Here is a 17460-nt window from a genome sequence, read left to right as displayed (position 1 = left end):
TAGTTGGAAGGATTGCTCTATAATAGTTGGAGCAATCCTTCAAGAACCAAGTTTACATGGAAGACGGTGCCAACTTCTAATAATAATGTCAGTTTATGTGTTTAAATTTAAAGAAATCTATTAAAGATATATGCAGACAAATATTTTTTTCTCCATGAAGCTCAAACTCCAACCATATCTGTTAACCCATTCAATTACATTATATTTATATAGCACAAAATCACAACAATGATCTCCTGCAGTTTATACTGGTATAGATGCTACAACAATACAATTCCAAGCATCATAAGAAACGAAATCTCATTTTGACCATCGAGATCATGGAGTGTATCATAGTTTCAGTAACAACGCTGGCAGTATTTAACATCAGTGATGTAGAGTAAACAAAAAGCACTGGTGCCCAGGATGTTGTTCTCACTAGAGAAAACTTCAAAAAGTGCATTTTGGTAAACTTTCAAGGTTATATAACTATGTGGGAAACCAGATTATAGGATATGAAAGGTCTCTGCTTTTAGACCAGGCCATATGGCCATATATGATTCTTACTCTGTTAAAAGAATCTATTTATTTGAAAGTTTTACTAACACCAGAAATCAGTATAACTAATTGCTTGTTTGTGTGGGACCAATGGTTATATTAAAGCTTTTTCCACTATTTAGCAGAATTCAATTATTAGTATAAAATATAAACCTGCTAATAAATTGAGATCATATAGATTAAGCTATATGAAGCAGGGGGAAATTGTCAGTGATACAGTCTCATTAGTTCTCAAATGATAAACACAGTGTAGTCCCTGTATCTCTGTTATCCATAGAGTTAGTTCAAATATAGCCAAAAGAACTCCAGCCCCCAGTCTGTGAGAACATGAAGCTTCCTGTTAGTTCTGCTTTTTCTTTTGTTACCCTACTGCACAGTCTGAAGCTAAATCTTCCTCAAAAGGAGGACATTGTCATCTCCAGTCCTGTTTATTGTTTGTCCTCTCCTTCCCGTGAGCACAACCTGTTGAGTCTGGCAGGCTGTTGCTAGGTTACTTACCTCAGCCAACAATCAAGGTGTGTGTGTGTGTGTGTGTGTGTGTGTGTGTGTGTGTGTGTGTGTGTGTGTGTGTGTGTGTGTGTGTGTGTGTGTGTGATATGAAGCGAAAATCTATAAAGGAAGGATGTTGTGTTTCAATTTACAATTTTCAAGGTTAGAACTCGGCTGCAGTGTTACTATCAGGTTTGTTCTTGTGTTCGGGGTATGTGTAGTTAAGAGGAAGTAAGAAATGCACACGTGTAAACAAGAGAGCTACTTTCTGTAAGTGCCTGGAACTAAAAAGGAAAAAAAAACATGTCCACATGGTAAAGGATAATGCTGACTTCCTCTCAATTAATGGCCCAGGCAGCAAGCTCCCACTCTGACTGTAGGTATATTTTAAGTTACACCACTTTCTAGTATTTATATATTCAGACTCACAGTAGTGCACGTCTCCACACTCCCCAGTAGGCAGTGGGTGGAGTTGAAGCGGGGTAGATATTGCTATGAATCATTTCAGATGTACTCAGCGTGTAGACATACACCATCGCTGCACCAGACAGGAGGTAGCAAAGCTGTTTTGTTATCGTTGTTGTTGTTGTTGTTGTTGTTGTTGTTGTTGTTGTTGTTGTTGTTGTTGTTGTTGTTTTTAATCATGAAGGGAACTCGGGAAGACATGGCTCATGTCCATGAAGACAGATCTGAAACCATGTTAGTTATCTGTTTATTTACCCTCAGGTGTTATATTAACCTCATCAATCATAATCGTATGTTTCCCAGTATACATAACTTTAAGTTAAATGTCATTCTTTTAATTCGAATGCTAAACCAAATTTGTCATTGGCAGCCTCCAGTAGTTATGATTTTTTTTTTTTTTATCATAAGGATAAAGTGAATGCTCCCCATCATCTTCGTCAGCCTCGTCTTTTATCAGCGAATGTTTATACTTCTTATTCCCTCCTGCAGCCAGCTGCTATTTGCTAAAACTGAAAATTTCACTCTGACTGGGTTTTTTTGTTTGTTTGTTTTGTTTGTTTGTTTTGGGGGGGGGGGGCTTTTTAGGGGCTAACACAACATTAATCACAACAGGTCTGCGTAAAAGAAAGCAAGTTTTAATTTTTGACATATAAGTGTTTTTTGGGGGGTGGGGTTGCATAAATTTATTCTAAACAAAACCTCATTTTAATAAATGACATTATGATTAATATTTAATTTTAATTCAGTTTTTTATTGTTAATTATGAAATCCTAATTAATCAAAAATTAATAAAATCATGAATTAAGACATGCATAAATTTAAAACAGTCTGAATCTGGAGCTAATTTTCTCCTATGTTATTCTTTTAGGCAGCACGGTGGTTAGCACTGCTGCTGCACAGCAAGAAGTCTTTCTGTGTGGAGTTTGCATGTTCTCCCCGTGTTTGCGTTGGTTTTCTCCGGGTACTCCGGCTTCCTGCCACAGTCCAAAGACATCCAGTTAGTGGGGATAGGTTAATTGGAAACTCTAAATTTCCCGTAGGTGTGAGTGCAAATGGTTGTCTGTCTGTATGTGTTAGCCCTGCAGCAGACTGGCGACCTCTCCAGGGTCCAGGACCCTGAAAAGGATAAGCGGAAGAGAATGGCTGGATGGTTATTCTTTTATTCATTGTACTCTAGAATTTATAACCATTTATTTTTTTTATTTATAATATAAAACACAGTGTTCAGTTCTTATTAGTGTTCTCGGAAAGTGGAGTATTTGCTTACATAATATACATAATTGGCTTTTTAATCCATTTTCTGACATTTAATTCTAGAAAGTGACAGAAGATATGTTAATACGAGTTTAAGTGCTGCTTAATAGATCATTTAGATGTTTTCTTGAATCATGTGGGTGCCACTGGTCTTGGAACCAAGTGAAACTATCTCAGCCAGTCTACAATAAATATTTGTGAAGGCAGATACTTTAAGGAGGACATTAGGCCGGATTAAAGGGGTGTTTGTGGCATGTGTATCCTGTGTTTTGAGGGGGGCTGTGGTAACAGTTTTCAAGCTGCTGCTATTATTAGATGGTACATACTGATGCTGACCAGCCCACCATTAAACAAATAAAACGCAACAACACATACAGGCTCACACAAACACAAAACACAGAAATGGGACATCCAGACAGCCAACTGCAGCCTTATAAGGTTTGTGATTTTGAGCTGCATCCCAGTATGCTAGATAACGGTGCCAGAGCCATATTTAGCCTGCAGGCTGCTGTCTGCACACACTGCCACGTGCCTTGGGTAGATCTGAACTGACTGCTGATGCAGCCAGGCCATCACCTGTGGTCTGGTGCATGGCACCGCTTGTGTGTAGCAGGGCTGTCAGGCAGAGCTTCGGATCACCGCAGCTGGAGGATCCTCAGATCATTCGTCCAACACGAAATCTCTCCATCTGATCCATCACTCGGGGTCCTGCTTTCTCTTTCTTGGATGATTAAATGATAATGGGATTGTTTCTTTTCAATCCTTCAGGGTTACAGCTCTTTTGAGAATGAACTGTTGATCTAAAGTCATATTTTTGTAAATAAATGTATGAATGAACAACCAGACAGCGAAGACCACAAAGAACAGCAAAATGATACAATCTTGAGCATCGTTATTTAAAGAAAATTAGTAAATTAGTAGTTAGTTGTGTAAAATGGTATGCGGGCCTTCATAAACCATCTTCTGATTGAATTTTGTCTTTAATGGCACTTAAATATCAGCAGATAGTCTAATCTTTGCTTTTAATAATAATAATGGATTGCATTTATATAGCGCTTTTCAAGACCCTCAAAGCACTTTACAATTCTGCTATTCATTCACTCTCACATTCACACACTGGTGGAGGCAGCTACAGTTGTAGCCACAGCTGCCCTGTGATAGAACTTGGCATATTTGCTCGACTCAGCATTTAAGTTGAATAGAAATAGTATTTTCTTAATGTTTGGATTAAAACTTGATGGAATGACCCCACTGTTTTTGTTTTGTCTTGTAAAAATGCAAAAGTTCTAAGTTCAGCTGAGAGAAGTACCGGGCTTTGACAGTATAACTTTGTAAGAGTGAGTCAATATAGAATCCAAATGAAAAATCTCATAGGCCTAGCTGTACATCTGTAAGCCACTTGGCAACCCGCCATCGGAGAAGCTCCTCCTGTAATGCTACAGCTCTGTTGTCACTGCTACTCTGTTCATCATAGTCAATTTGTTAATGGTTTTTTGCCTCCAGGTTTCCACAGTTTCATATCCTTGCCTTATGCTTTTTACAAATTTGTGCCAGACAGTGAATTGAAATTACATTGTGTGAGTGAAGCACAAAAAAGAAATGTGCTAAAAAACCAACTAAAAATAGATCAGAATCAGAATCAGAATGGGTTTATTGCCAGATGTTGAGGTTTACAACATTAGGAAATTGCTGCGGTGCTTCAGTGCAGACAATAAGAATTAAAGTGCTATGTAGAAAGAAAGATATGTGCATGAGATATACATGAGATATATACATGAGAATAAGAATTATGAGTGCTACGTAGAAAGATATATACATGAGTGCAGGTGGTGATCAGTGCCAAACATATATACATGAGAATAAGAATTATGAGTGCTACGTAGAAAGATATATACATGAGTGCAGGTGGTGATCAGTGCCAGACATGAAATGATGCAGTGACACAGCGTAGGGTCATGTGTTAGTGGCGGGGACAGTCATGTGGTTATTGTTCATGTGTCCAACAGCAGAGGGGAAGAAACTGTTCTTGTGGCGAGAGGTTCTGGTGCGAATGGACCGGAGCCTCCTGCCTGAGGGCAGCAGGTCAAACAGACTGTGTCCAGGGTGAGAAGGGTCAGCTGAGATCCGGGCTGCACGCCCCAGTGTCCTGGAGGTGTACAGGTCCTGCAGAGATGGGAGTCTGCAGCCAATCACCTTCTCAGCAGAGCGCACAACACGCTGCAGTCTCTGTTTGTCCCTGATAGTGGCTCCAGCGTACCACACGGTGATGGAGGAGGTGAGGATGGACTCGATGATTGCAGTGTAGAATTGCATCATCGTCCGTGTTGGCAGGTTGAATTTCTTCAGCTGCCTCAGGAAGTACATCCTCTGCTGGGCTTTCTTGATGACGGAGGTGATGGTGGGCTCCCACTTCAGGTCCTGGGTGATGGTGGTACCCAGGAAGCGGAATGAGTCCACAGAGGTGATGGGGGTGTCAGTCAGGATGATGGGGGGGAGTGGGGCTGTGTGCTTCCTGAAGTCCACAATAATCTCCACTGTCTTCTGGGCATTCAGCACCAGGTTGTTGTGGCTGCACCAAGACACCAGACGTTCAACCTCCCTCCTGTAGGCAGACTCATCCCCGTCAGAGATGAGCCCAATGACGGTGGTGTCATCTGCGAACTTGATTAGCTTGACAGACTGGTGGGTGGAGGTGCAGCAGTTGGTGTACAGGGAGAAGAGCAGAGGAGAAAGAACACAGCCCTGAGGGGAGCCGGTGCTGATGGTCCGGGAGTCCGAGACATTCTTTCCCAGCCTCACATGCTGCTTCCTGTCCGTCAGGAAGTCAGTGATCCACCGGCAGATGGGATCAGGCACATTCATCTGGGAAAGCTTGCCTCGGAGATGGTCTGGAAGGATGGTGTTGAAGGCAGAGCTGAAGTCCACAAACAGGATCCTGGCGTAGGTTCCTGGGGAGTCCAGATGCTGCAGGATGAAGTGTAGGGCCATGTTGATGGCGTCGTCTACAGACCTGTTGGCTCTATATGCAAACTGCAGGGGGTCCAGGAGGGGGGCCGTGAGGGTCTTGAGATGGGAGAGAACTAGGCGCTCAAATGACTTCATGACCACAGATGTCAGAGCCACGGGTCTGTAGTCATTTAGTCCAGTGATCCTAGGTTTCTTGGGGACAGGGATTATGGTAGAGGACTTGAAGCAGGCAGGCACATGACATGCCTGCAGTGAGGAGTTGAAGATGCCAGAAAACACTGGGGCCAGCTCGTTTGCACAGTGTCTGAGGGTGGCAGGAGACACACCGTCTGGGCCGGGAGCTTTCCGAGCATTCAGACTCTTAAACTGCTTCCTCACATCTGCTTCATGAATATGAAGAGTTGTGGTCGGAGGAGGTGGTGTGAAATCCTCTTTTGTGTGGGGTGAGGGGGCGGGTGTTGCAGGTGAACAGTTTGAAGGTGGTGATGGCTCTATGGAGGGGGGAGAGGTGGGGGAATGAGTGTCCAAAGTGCCTCTATTGTTGGGGTCGTTGGAGGTGTGAAGGCTGCCTGATGGCTCGTCAAAACGGCAGTAGAAGTCGTTGAGGGTGTTGGCTAAGAGCAAGTCATCAGTGGAGTGGGGGGTTTTAGGCTTGTAGTTTGTAATATTCCTAAAACCTTTCCACACAGAGGCCGAGTCATTCTCTGAGATCTGCTGCTGCATCTTCTCAGAGTGCTGATGTTTGGCAATGTCCACTTCCTTAGTGAACCTGTACTTGGCCTCTCTGTAGCAGTCCCTGTCTCCGCTTCTGAACGCCTTACTCTTTTCCAGCCACAGCTTTTTGAGTTTAGGAGTAAACCAGGGTTTGTCATTGTTATAACTCACCCTGGTACGTGATGGCACGATGCTGTCCTCACAGAAGTGGATATAGGAGGTGACAGTGTCCGTAAACTCGTCCAAGCTGTTAGAAGCAGCCTTCATTGTGTCCCAGTCTGTGGTCTCCAAACACGTGCGAAGCTCCTCCACAGCCTCGTTGCTCCACAGTTTTTTGGTCCTCACGACAGGTTTGGAGAGCTTCAGCCTCTGTCTGTACGCGGGGATTAGGTGGATCATGACGTGATCAGAAAGTCCGAGTGAAGCGCGCGGCACCGCGCGATAGGCCCCGCTGATCGTGCTGTAGCAGTGGTCCAATGTCCTCAACAGATCCTCTGTTTTAACATAAACCTTATAACTTTATACTAGTTTACTGTATACATCATATTGTGGAACTGAAATATGCTTTTCTGATTAGCTGTTGATGTCAGCACGCTGTGCTCTGGGCTGAAATGGCAGAAGTGGAGAACTACTGTGGCGCTGAACCAGACAGTTTCTACCCTGGCCTCTGCATGTGCTGGGTTTGTGCTTTGTCCCAAGAAATGGCAAATAGCACAGCTGAGGTTGAAGCGTGTGCCTGATTTATTTATAGGCTTTTTAAACAAAGATGAATGAATTGGCACAGAACTGCTAGCATTGTAAAACTGCGTTTTAGAAAAACACACTTTCATTGACAAGGAAAGATAAATCAAGTTTTGTCCATTGGAAGGCAGTGGAAGTTTGTCTTAAATGTGACTCTCAGTATAAACAAATAAAACAGTAAAAAAAATTCTGAGAAAAGTCAGAATTATGACTTTAATCTCAGAATAATGACTTTTTCCTCAGAATTATTTTTTCTCAGAATTCTGAGAAAAAATAAGCTGTAGAAAAACTTGATGCTTTTCTACAGCTTATAACTACTCTGTTTACAGTCTTTGCTGGTTTTATTGGTGCACCATGTTGAAAATGGATACAAATAAACAGACAGTTTGTACTTAGCCAGTGTTACCATACCATGCATCTGCAACCCAGTGTAGAAACTGTGTGGTCAGTGCAGCTTATACTTCTCCACTGCTGCCATTTGAGCCCAGAGCTCAGTTGGCACTCTCCGCCCCTCATTTGTCTCAGAGAAGGTGACAGATAAGTAGCCAGACACCCTCTCCCCACAGCCCTGCCTTTGCCACATCTTATTAGAGAACCACCAAAGGAACTGGTCAAACAAGAATCCTCCCTCTCTTATCTTTACATCCAGATTCAGCACCATAACTAAGACAGCAGCCACTGAGGGAGGTGTGGGTGGTGGGGTTTTTTGGGGGATGTTTGGAGGGGGTTGTTTTCACAGTGCTAACAAGCTCCTCGTGGAGAAAGAGCGGTGTGAGGACAGCAGGTATAGGGAATGCAAATACAAACGGGTATAGAGAGTTGATGGGAGGCTGAATGGATGAGGAGAGAGACATGCTTAAAAAAATGGAGAAAACGATGCCAGTGCAAACATTTTGAAAAGATTCAGGGAAGGAGCTGGAGAAATGTTAGAAAGGAGTGTAAGAAAAATGACAAAATCTGCAACAAAAAAACCCAACAAAAAAAATCGTCTTAAAAATACATAAGTCTAAGGTGAGGTTGGCGATATAAATAATGCAAGAAGGGATTTGGCTCCAAAGCTTTTTGGGCAGTGTGGCTAAAGTGCACACAGTTGGGGTGACAAGCCACTCCTCCACCCCATTCCCTTTTACATTTGTTAAGCGGCTTATAGAAAGGCAGGAAATCTGCTAACACAACGATTCATTGTTTCTTCTTTATCTTCATATCACCATGATTCACCTGCTGCAGTAATCAAAGCATCACACTGCGACATGTTTAATCAGGATGCTCTATCAGAGGATCCGCGGGGCACTGGGAACTGCAACTAAATGTACTTTACTTTCTTAGTGGAACATTCATATCAGACGGTGAAATATGCCCTGAACATCAGCCACAGGTCAAATGTTTCTGGGTTTTTTCATAACGTTCACAGTAAGCACACTGCACTTTATTGCTGTTGTGTAACCTAATGGAGACCGTATTTTATAAAATCAGCATCGTGTTGAATTCAGTAAGACTAATGCGGTGAAAGTGTTTTGTTGAGATCACAGACGACTAAGACAGAGTTGTTTTCCCTGGACTGTGGAAAGGTGTAACCAGTTTAGTGTACAACACATCAAAGCTACTTCAAGGTTTGACATCTTGTACATACCTTTTTTGTAATGAGTTATCTATTCTGCCCATTTTCACCCAGAGAAATGCCCTCACTGGATATTTTGTCTTTTTCAGACCACTCTCTGTAAACCTTTGAAATGGTTAAATATATGAATCCCATACAGGACAACAAAGACATAGATTTAGTGTCTGCTTTCCAGAATATCAATAAGAAGTTTTTCAGAATTATAGCTATTATTTGATTAACAAAAATAAAAGCTGGTCAACACTTAAGTTTAATGGTTCTCAGTTCTAGAATATGTGAACGCTGATTCTAGGGGAACGATGTCACAGAATTTTTTTAACATTGATGGAAACACGCTGTGTCCTGGCATTACACACTGAAGGCCAGTTTGGCTCTGTCTGATTCAGCTCAGTAGGTGACATTGATTGAATGCTCATTGGTAATCACATTCATTGCCTAGCAGTGTCAGGGAAGAAGAAAACCTGATTAGCTTTTACAAGTTGATAAAAGTAAAGGCAAGCAGCCTAATGAGTCACAGTCAGGAACTGAGTTCCAGCCATCAATCCATCCTGATGCTTAACTGGGTCTGGATCGCAGGGAAGCAGTCTAAGCGGGAGCATCCTTAGTCCCTCTGCCTAACCGGTCCTCCAAGAGGGACACAAGCTGCCCAAGAAAGAAGGAAAAAGAGCGTTATCTGTCCAGCATGTGCTCTGTGTGTCCCGGAGCCACTTCTGGTAGAGAGCGATCCAGGACAGTCACCTAGAGGCTTTCTAGTCTGATGTCCAAACATTATTTTGGTCACTACCCAGATGAGGGCAGAAATGTGAAAAGCAAAAAGGTAGTGCACTACAGATCAAATACAAGGCTAATACCACAAAATACCACAAAAGGAAATGCTTTCTTCTACTTTTTCACAGTTTTTAAATCTCAGATAAACATATCTCCAGACCCGGGCAATAAAACTCATATCCAGCAGTATCTCACAGAGTCAGATACCACTGGATATATACCAGCCCTTCAAATTCAGGGTAGCAGTTGCCTCAGTGGCAGAAAAAAAGATATCTGCAAAGCTCATTCAAATAGTGCTGACCAACCAAGCTAACACGCTTGAGTGAAAGGATTTCAGATATCGCAGCATGTGTTCACATTGTTGTAGGCTGGTAGCTTTAGGAGGCTCATCTGACAAGACCTCCTTCTGTACGTCTATGAGTGGATTGTGGGCACACTGCTGGTTCAGTCCTTTCTTTGTCTGCATTGCCTGTGTGTATTTCTGCCTCAAACAAATAATAAAAAAAAATGCAACAAGCAAACTAAAAACAGATTCGAGTGTACCTGAGCTCTGCAGAAGGCGATGGATTTGTTGATGCTGTCATAAAAGAGAGCGGGAAACACCCATAACCACCAAGCCAAACTTTTCAGAGAGCTTTACAAGCAATTTTGAACTGATGTCCTCGCATTACTTGATACGCAGCTGTACATTGTGTTTTTCTATCTTGGGAGAGGATAACATGTATGAGAAAGTGTGTTTTCAGACCCCAGGCCTTTGTTCTTTTTTCGCTGACTCTTGTTTGGCTTCCCTTTCCATCTCATTAGTTGAGTTCACAGTGCTTTCCAGTGCCAGTGAGAGGATGATGATTATGCTTAGAGGAACTTTGGCTCTTCCAAGTCATGTGGGCGCTCATCTCCAGTCACTTGTAGAGCGATAACTGCATAATTCATGTCTGGATTGTCTCACGTGCACTCTGTGAACAGCTCGGTATGAACCGGAAGCAGAATTTTATAGTTAGAAATGTGCCACAGGATGCAAAGTTAATAAGAAGCATGCAACCTGAAGAGATTCATTACTTCAATTTACCCTGGTACTTATTGTGTCATATTTCCTATTTCTTTGCTGCCTGCATCTCTCAGACCTCGTGTCCTGCTGTCATTAACATGTGGTTTTGGTGACCAAATGGAGTAAAAAAAAAATCAGTCCAAATAGAAATGAAGCCAGGATGCATTAAAGGTCTGGTCAAAATGCTAATGTGGAAGTTGATGTGCGGACAGGCCCTAAGTGTTCAATATGAGAACAAATTATTCCATCAGTAATTTGGTTTCCTCTGTAACAGCAGTCTACAACTCATTAATACTAAACAGTTTCATTTTGCACATATTCTTCAGGATTCTATTTTTATTTCCTAATGACATTTTTTGCCATTGTTGTTTTTGCAACAACCATGTTGATGCAATAACAGTATTATGGAAAAAAAGTCTCTCATTTCTTTATTCTTTCTTTGGATGATGGGAAATGGGTGCAGCTATTTACTGAAATATGTGCAACGATATATGGAAATACCGCATAGAAGGCAAAAAGAGTTTATACAATTCTAATGAGCCTAAACGTCAATATTTGGTATGACCTTCTTCATTCCTCAACACAGACTGAACTGTTTTATTAATTTACGTAGTCTTCTGGAATAGTTCTCCAGGCTTTTTGAAATACATTGAAAGTTTTCCTTCGGATGTAGATTATTCCAATCTCTGTCAAGATGATCCCACACTGCTATTGGGGTCCAGGCTCTGGGGGATGAGAGTCCATGACCGATAGTGTTTAATTTTGAGTTATTATATCCGGGTATGTTTTTACTGCACTGGCAGTATGTTTGGGATCATTGTCATGCTTAAAAACCAAAGCCTTTGCTAATCAGATACTTTCCAGATGATATTAATTGGTGGATCAAACTCTGGTAGTACTTTTATGCATTTCAATTCCATCAATTCTGATAAGATTGTCAACACTATTGGCAGAAAAACAGCCCAAACCATGACAGAGCCTCTACCGTGCTCTACAGATGTCTTTAGGCACTGTTATACCTCCCTCCTGATATCCTCTGTACATACCTGCTCCCACCGATTTTCAGTGCAGTTCTTGTGTAGTTTGGCATACCTCAGCATTTTCTGTTTCCCTTTCTTAAGAGAATAGTCACTAACAGCATTTCTGATGCAGCACCCCTAGACACCTAGCCTGTTACTAATCACTTTGCTTTTATTGAGAATTACCGCAACACGACTTTTAAAGTCTATTAATCATGTTTTAAATAGGAAGTAATGTATTAACCAACTTATACTAAAAAGAAAAACTGGACAAAGGCTGGTGAAGGCACGACAAAGCTCTACAACACTGTTGTCATGTTGTCAGAAGTGCTTGTTAGAAAAATAACATTGAAAATAATTTAAAGAAAATTAACTCCAGTAAATCTGGTAACAAAAGAATGATACAGAATGGTAGAGCTACAGTAATGGGCTACAATATTAACATTGTTTTCTCTTCTTCTCTTCTTGTTTCCATCAAGCATCAAGATGGTTCTGATGTGGACCAGTGGTGACACCTTTAAAACGGGGTACTTCCTCCTCACCCAGGCTCCGGTGCAGTTCTGGATTTGCGGCCTGCTGCAGGTCTTTGTGGACATCACCATCCTCTTCCAGGTTTACTACTACAGCCGCTACCCGCAGAAACCAGTGTCACACACAGTTTCTCACACCACCAGTGCCAAAGCCCTCTGAGAACATCGGCATAATCTCTGAGGACACTACAAAGCAGCAGCGAGGAAGGCCTTATCGAGGCACTGTGGAAATGTATAAACACACACGCACCAAAGCATCTTGAGATGATGTAGGCTGCTGCTCCCCCTCACCTCCTAGTATAAATGAAGACTCCAACGCACTCATAAATAAAGCAAAGATACACAGACACCAGGTGGTGGCAATGTCTCCAGTGATACCCGAAGGACACTTGTTACACACAACGTCAGCCTGTTTTATTTATTGTCCTCTTGACTTATCAAAGCGGCCCAATGCATGCTAATAGGAATGCAAACGTCTCTGAGAATACACCTTGAGTCATCCTGTGCATGTGGAGAATATTATGCACACACAGCACATGAACATCCAGCGTATGCAAACTGCAGATGCACGCACTGAAATCAGTGCTCAAGGAAAAGTGGACCAGCTTGTGTCGTCCTCAAGATGAATGTTGCTTGGAACTTCTGCCTTAAAGCACCCACATTTTCAACATGGATTGCTGCATTGCCAGTAATGTGTTACAAATCAATCAAAACAAAAAAAAAGAAATGTTAATATACAGCATTGCTGAATGTACATTTGTTGTTTTTTCCCAACACAGTGGAGGAATGCCAGTCAGTCTCCTGCTTGTTGGGCGACATATGCTGTCATACTCAATCTTGCACGACAAAAATACAGAAAAGCAAAGTCACCAAATGAAGAAAACTCCTCACGTTTGGTCATGAATGTGAGTGGCCTTGAGACTAGCAAAAAGTTGAGCGACTTAGCCTTTGTAAGCAAATGCCAAGACTTTTATACTAAAGCCCTTGACGACATTTTATATATATTTCCATCATTTCCAAAACGTCCTAAATAAATGCTCAAAGATGTGTTAACATCATTAAACTTATCCTGCGAGCCTACAACTGCGCTTCATAAAGGTAAAGGAATAATTTAAGCTGCCAGCATGATGCAGCCAATTTTCTATGTGTGGGACTAGCAGCTGAATCATAGCTCGAGGCGCTAGTTTAGCTTCGCGTTCAGTCTGAACTCATCTTTATGATGACGACCGCATCTTGGGCTTAATTTAGTGATGTTTGCGGCTTCTGTTTCATTTTGAACATCATCCTACATTCATGCTATAACTGCAGGATAACAAGAAGCTGTTTTTCTGTCCTGAATTGGATCATGTTTTATTCTAAGGCCTCATGACAGCTTTGCATTCACCACAATAGACTAGATTTTCTGTTTCTGTTGTGTTGCAAGCAAGTCTCGCCAACTGACGGCCAGAAGCTGAGCGCTCTAAAGCTTTTTCAAATTATATTATTTTTACATTTGCTTGCAGCTTGATGCCAATATTTCACTGAGACTTGTGTGACAAAAAACAAACAAGAGCACTCAGAAAGCGCAGCTCCCTCCGAAGAGCAAGGGCTAAAATGTTTTTATTACAATATGCTGACGTCAGCCTGTTACGGCATTGTTGTGAGGTGTTATAGTGAAAGAAATATGTGCGTTATACAGCTTTCTCCATGTCTTTTTATGTGATAAAGTATGATATGGTTTCAAGAAACTGGAATCTGGAGCGGGCACATCCTCTTACAGCACCACGTTCAAATTCATCAAGCTCTTTAGACCGATCCATTCTTTTACAAACATGTGTAAAAGCACACGGCGTGGATAGGTGTTTGATTTTATACACCTGTGGTAATGGCACTGAACACACTCGAATTCAAACGTTACTTTTGTCCATATCGTCTATCTTGCTGTGGCATTGAGATCCATCGATCTGCGCTAGACTGTGATTGTATAAAAAAGACAAACTTTGTTGAGTTTGATGATGACCACTATCAGGAGGCTGCTGCTAGAAATGCTCTGCTGCTGCTTGGTTCCTTCCTGAAATCAGAATCATGGATGCCCTAAAGTGGCTCGTGATGCTGTGCCACTCCTAATTGTACAATCATAATCCATAACATATCTAAAAACTGAGCTACATCAATCCCACATAGCAAAATTGGTATGGCCCAGATCTGGCCCACACAATGGGCTTACACATGGCCCACATACCGCAGAGAATGACGGCCCTTTGGTTTGCCAGAGGTGGCACACATGGGCCAGCACAAGGCCAGTTGCAGACACACTGGTGGTCCTGTGCCAAAGGGCCGTCATTCTTTGCGCTATGTTGGCCATGTGTAAGTTGTGTGCAGCCACAGGCCAGTTGCAGACACACTGTCAAGCCATGTAATAACAACATGTGCTGGAACATGGTAGCATGAAAAGAAATATGACAAAACTCTGTTCATACAGTGAATGGACTAATTCTGATATAGAGCTTTTCTACTTTCCCGGATTACTCATAGTGCTCTATACAACATGACGCATTCACTCTGCCATGACACCAGTTAGTCAGAAGTGCCAGCTTGATGCCGGATCCAGGGAAGACCTGTTTTCTATGAGCCTGGGCCACATACACCAAACCACAATCGGGCCAGATGTGGCATGCCATCACATAAATAGTGCCATCTACACCAGGCCTGGCCCATATCTGAATGACATACCACTTACTATGCCAGAAGTCAGCCAGCAGTGCCGGCTTGACACCAGATCTGGCCCAGACCTGTCTGCTATGTGGGATGATTTTAAGCCATTCTGAAATAAACCAACAATGACATAGAGCTTCATAGAGCCCCATTCATTCTAAATTATTTCACAAGTAGTCCCTATGAAACCAGAGCTCCCATGAATGGGAGTTCTCAGTGTTATTAGAATTTTTTCTTTTTTAAATGTTCGGGATTGACCAGTAAGTGTAAGTGCACAAACATCATTTCGCTCCTTACAGCAATAATAATGTTAAATACATTTTATGAAAAGGTTTTTATGCAGGACCAAGTCGATATGTTCTGTGAGCGATGTTGTTCACAAAGCCCAAGCTGTAATAAACTGGAATTATGCCTTAAAGAGATGAACTTCACAGACTCACAGTTCAGAATTTGCTCAGCTAAGATCGTACCTCTTCCTCATATTGGCTGCAGAAAGCACTGACTGGCCAGTTTATCATTTATGACAAATCCAATAACATCCTTTAATATCCCCCCTGCTCATGACCCCACATCATTGTGAGGTCCTCTGTGAGGGCAGGTTCTACTCATCGTTTTGTCATATGAAATTCATTTCCTGTTAAACGCAGAGGCAGCCATATGATTTTTTTTTCTTTGTGTTACTGTTGTTGTTTTGTCATTTCTCTCTGAGGAGGAATGCCAGACCATAAGGTGCACGACTGTCAGCCCTTCAGTGACCTGTGTACCACAGCAGACCTGTCCTCGTCTTCAAAAAGAACAAAACTGCAACAAAAATAAATCTTTGTGTTCTGCCGAGAAACGACTATTCTCTGCTTCTTCTTTTTATAAACATGTTGGGTGAGAATCGGGTACTGAGGGATCGGTGGGGGTATTTTTTTATGTTTACATCTTTTTAGCTTACGTATTTATTTTGTCCTTTTTTATATTAACTCTTCAGGTGCCAGTGTAAGATTGCCTGTTCTCTGTCCCGACAGTGCTGAGCCCGAGTGTGTTGTGTGAGTTAATGTGAGATACCTGACAGGGTCCTGTTGTGCGAAACAAGATTAAACTGACCTCGGAGTTCCACTTCTGTGACTGTTTCACTGCACGTGATGATTTATCTTTGTTTGCTCCGTGTTTTGTATCTTTTTGCTCATTTGTCATGTGAACGTGTTTTCATGTTTTTGTTTGTTACTATACCAAAAATATCATTCTGTAAGTATGTTTATTATGTGTTTTTGTTTTTTTTACCCTAGTACAGCGATTTATGTCTCTATTTTTTTTATCCATTTTCCTTTTAAACTGGCCACACACCTGTAGTTCCTGAGGCTGTTTAAACCCACCCAGTATTGTCAAGCATTTAATGTGGCGTTGTCCCCCAATAAAAAGGACTCAGACAAACTCTTGCGCCATGTCTTTACTTATTGTTTTTTTTTCCTTTTGATGGAGATGTTTTTGGGACTTGTGACGACATCCGTCGTTGCTCTGATCAACAGTGTCGCTCTGGCAGGCATCAGTTGTCAAAGGAGGTGTAAGCCCACCAGCCGTGGTCCTTCTTTGGGCTTTGGGCACATGCCATCTGAAGCAATAATAAAAACATAAATCGTAATGTGCTTGGCTTTCCACATGGAGCTCTCTGCAGGCACAGAGAGGAGGCACAACAAAGATAAGAGTCACCAAACAAAAAAGGATCAAAAAGATGGATTTGAAAAAATGTTTTCTAATCCAGATTCACATTCAAAATGTGTTCCTATTTATGCCTTTCACTGCACCACATATGTCTCTCATAGATTAGGCCTGATTCATGCACACACACATATGTACTGTATATATAAACTGAAATGACACATGGACCATAACTGACAGAAATGTGTTTGAAACTTATCTAATTTAAACTCAAAGGTCAGGACCTCATACACACAGGCCTGGAAATAAAATTCTTTGTTTTCAGTGCCTCTGGAATTTGAGTGAATGTGAGAGAAAGAGGCTTCCCTTTGTGATAAATACTGAAAACATACGAGGCACTCACTTTTGAAACTCCTCTAGGGCCTTGTGTTGTGAACGTTGTCGCATCAAACCTCTTCACAAGTGCACCGCTGCGTCAAACCGCCACAGACAGGTGGCTTCTTACCAGGGTACTCCTCTAAGATTCAGTTTATCTGCATGGAATGAATATATTTTAAATAAAGTGACTGCGCTGCTTCACAGAGAGCCACTCAAGAGCTTTTTGAATGTGAGTGGTGGTGTTCACAAGCAGCATGGCTATTGTTCAGTGCTGGAGATAACAATTGGCCCAGGTATTAGAATGCCTATAGAGCAGTAATAGGATATAAAGTGGGCCAATTATGGTTTCCTATACTGTTACAGTGGTAGATACTCATTTCAAACAAAATGACAAATAATGAGGTTTGCCTACTGACAAGTTGTCCATATTAGCTGCAATCTCAACTGTCAGACTGCTTTAAAGGCACTGTTTCCAACCTTTTCTGTTCTATTAGACTATTAGCTATAGATTATAGTTTTTATAGATCTAAAATATGGATTGGACATCACTGTGACATCACCCATTAGTTTTGAAGCTTCTACTTTAGTGTTTTGACC

General features: G+C 41.8%; 1 protein-coding gene across 1 annotated transcript in view; it reads left to right on the top strand.

Annotated features, from left to right (window-relative positions):
* The window catches only part of slc66a2 (solute carrier family 66 member 2), a 35532-nt gene extending 22364 nt beyond the window's left edge, over positions 1 to 13168 (top strand). Inside the window, exon 5 of the mRNA XM_085346090.1 lies at positions 12097 to 13168. Coding sequence (XP_085202216.1) covers positions 12097 to 12307 — 211 coding nt within the window. The 3' untranslated portion in view covers positions 12308 to 13168. The remainder of the gene's footprint in view (positions 1 to 12096) is intronic.
* The last annotated feature ends 4292 nt before the right edge of the window (positions 13169 to 17460 follow it).

This window comes from Diplotaxodon limnothrissa, linkage group LG22 (assembly GCF_057381915.1).
Source record: "Diplotaxodon limnothrissa isolate DT_005_m linkage group LG22, D_limnothrissa_male_GT1.1, whole genome shotgun sequence".
NCBI classification, from domain to species: Eukaryota; Metazoa; Chordata; class Actinopteri; order Cichliformes; family Cichlidae; genus Diplotaxodon; species Diplotaxodon limnothrissa.
This window is presented reverse-complemented; position numbering and strand designations above follow the sequence as displayed.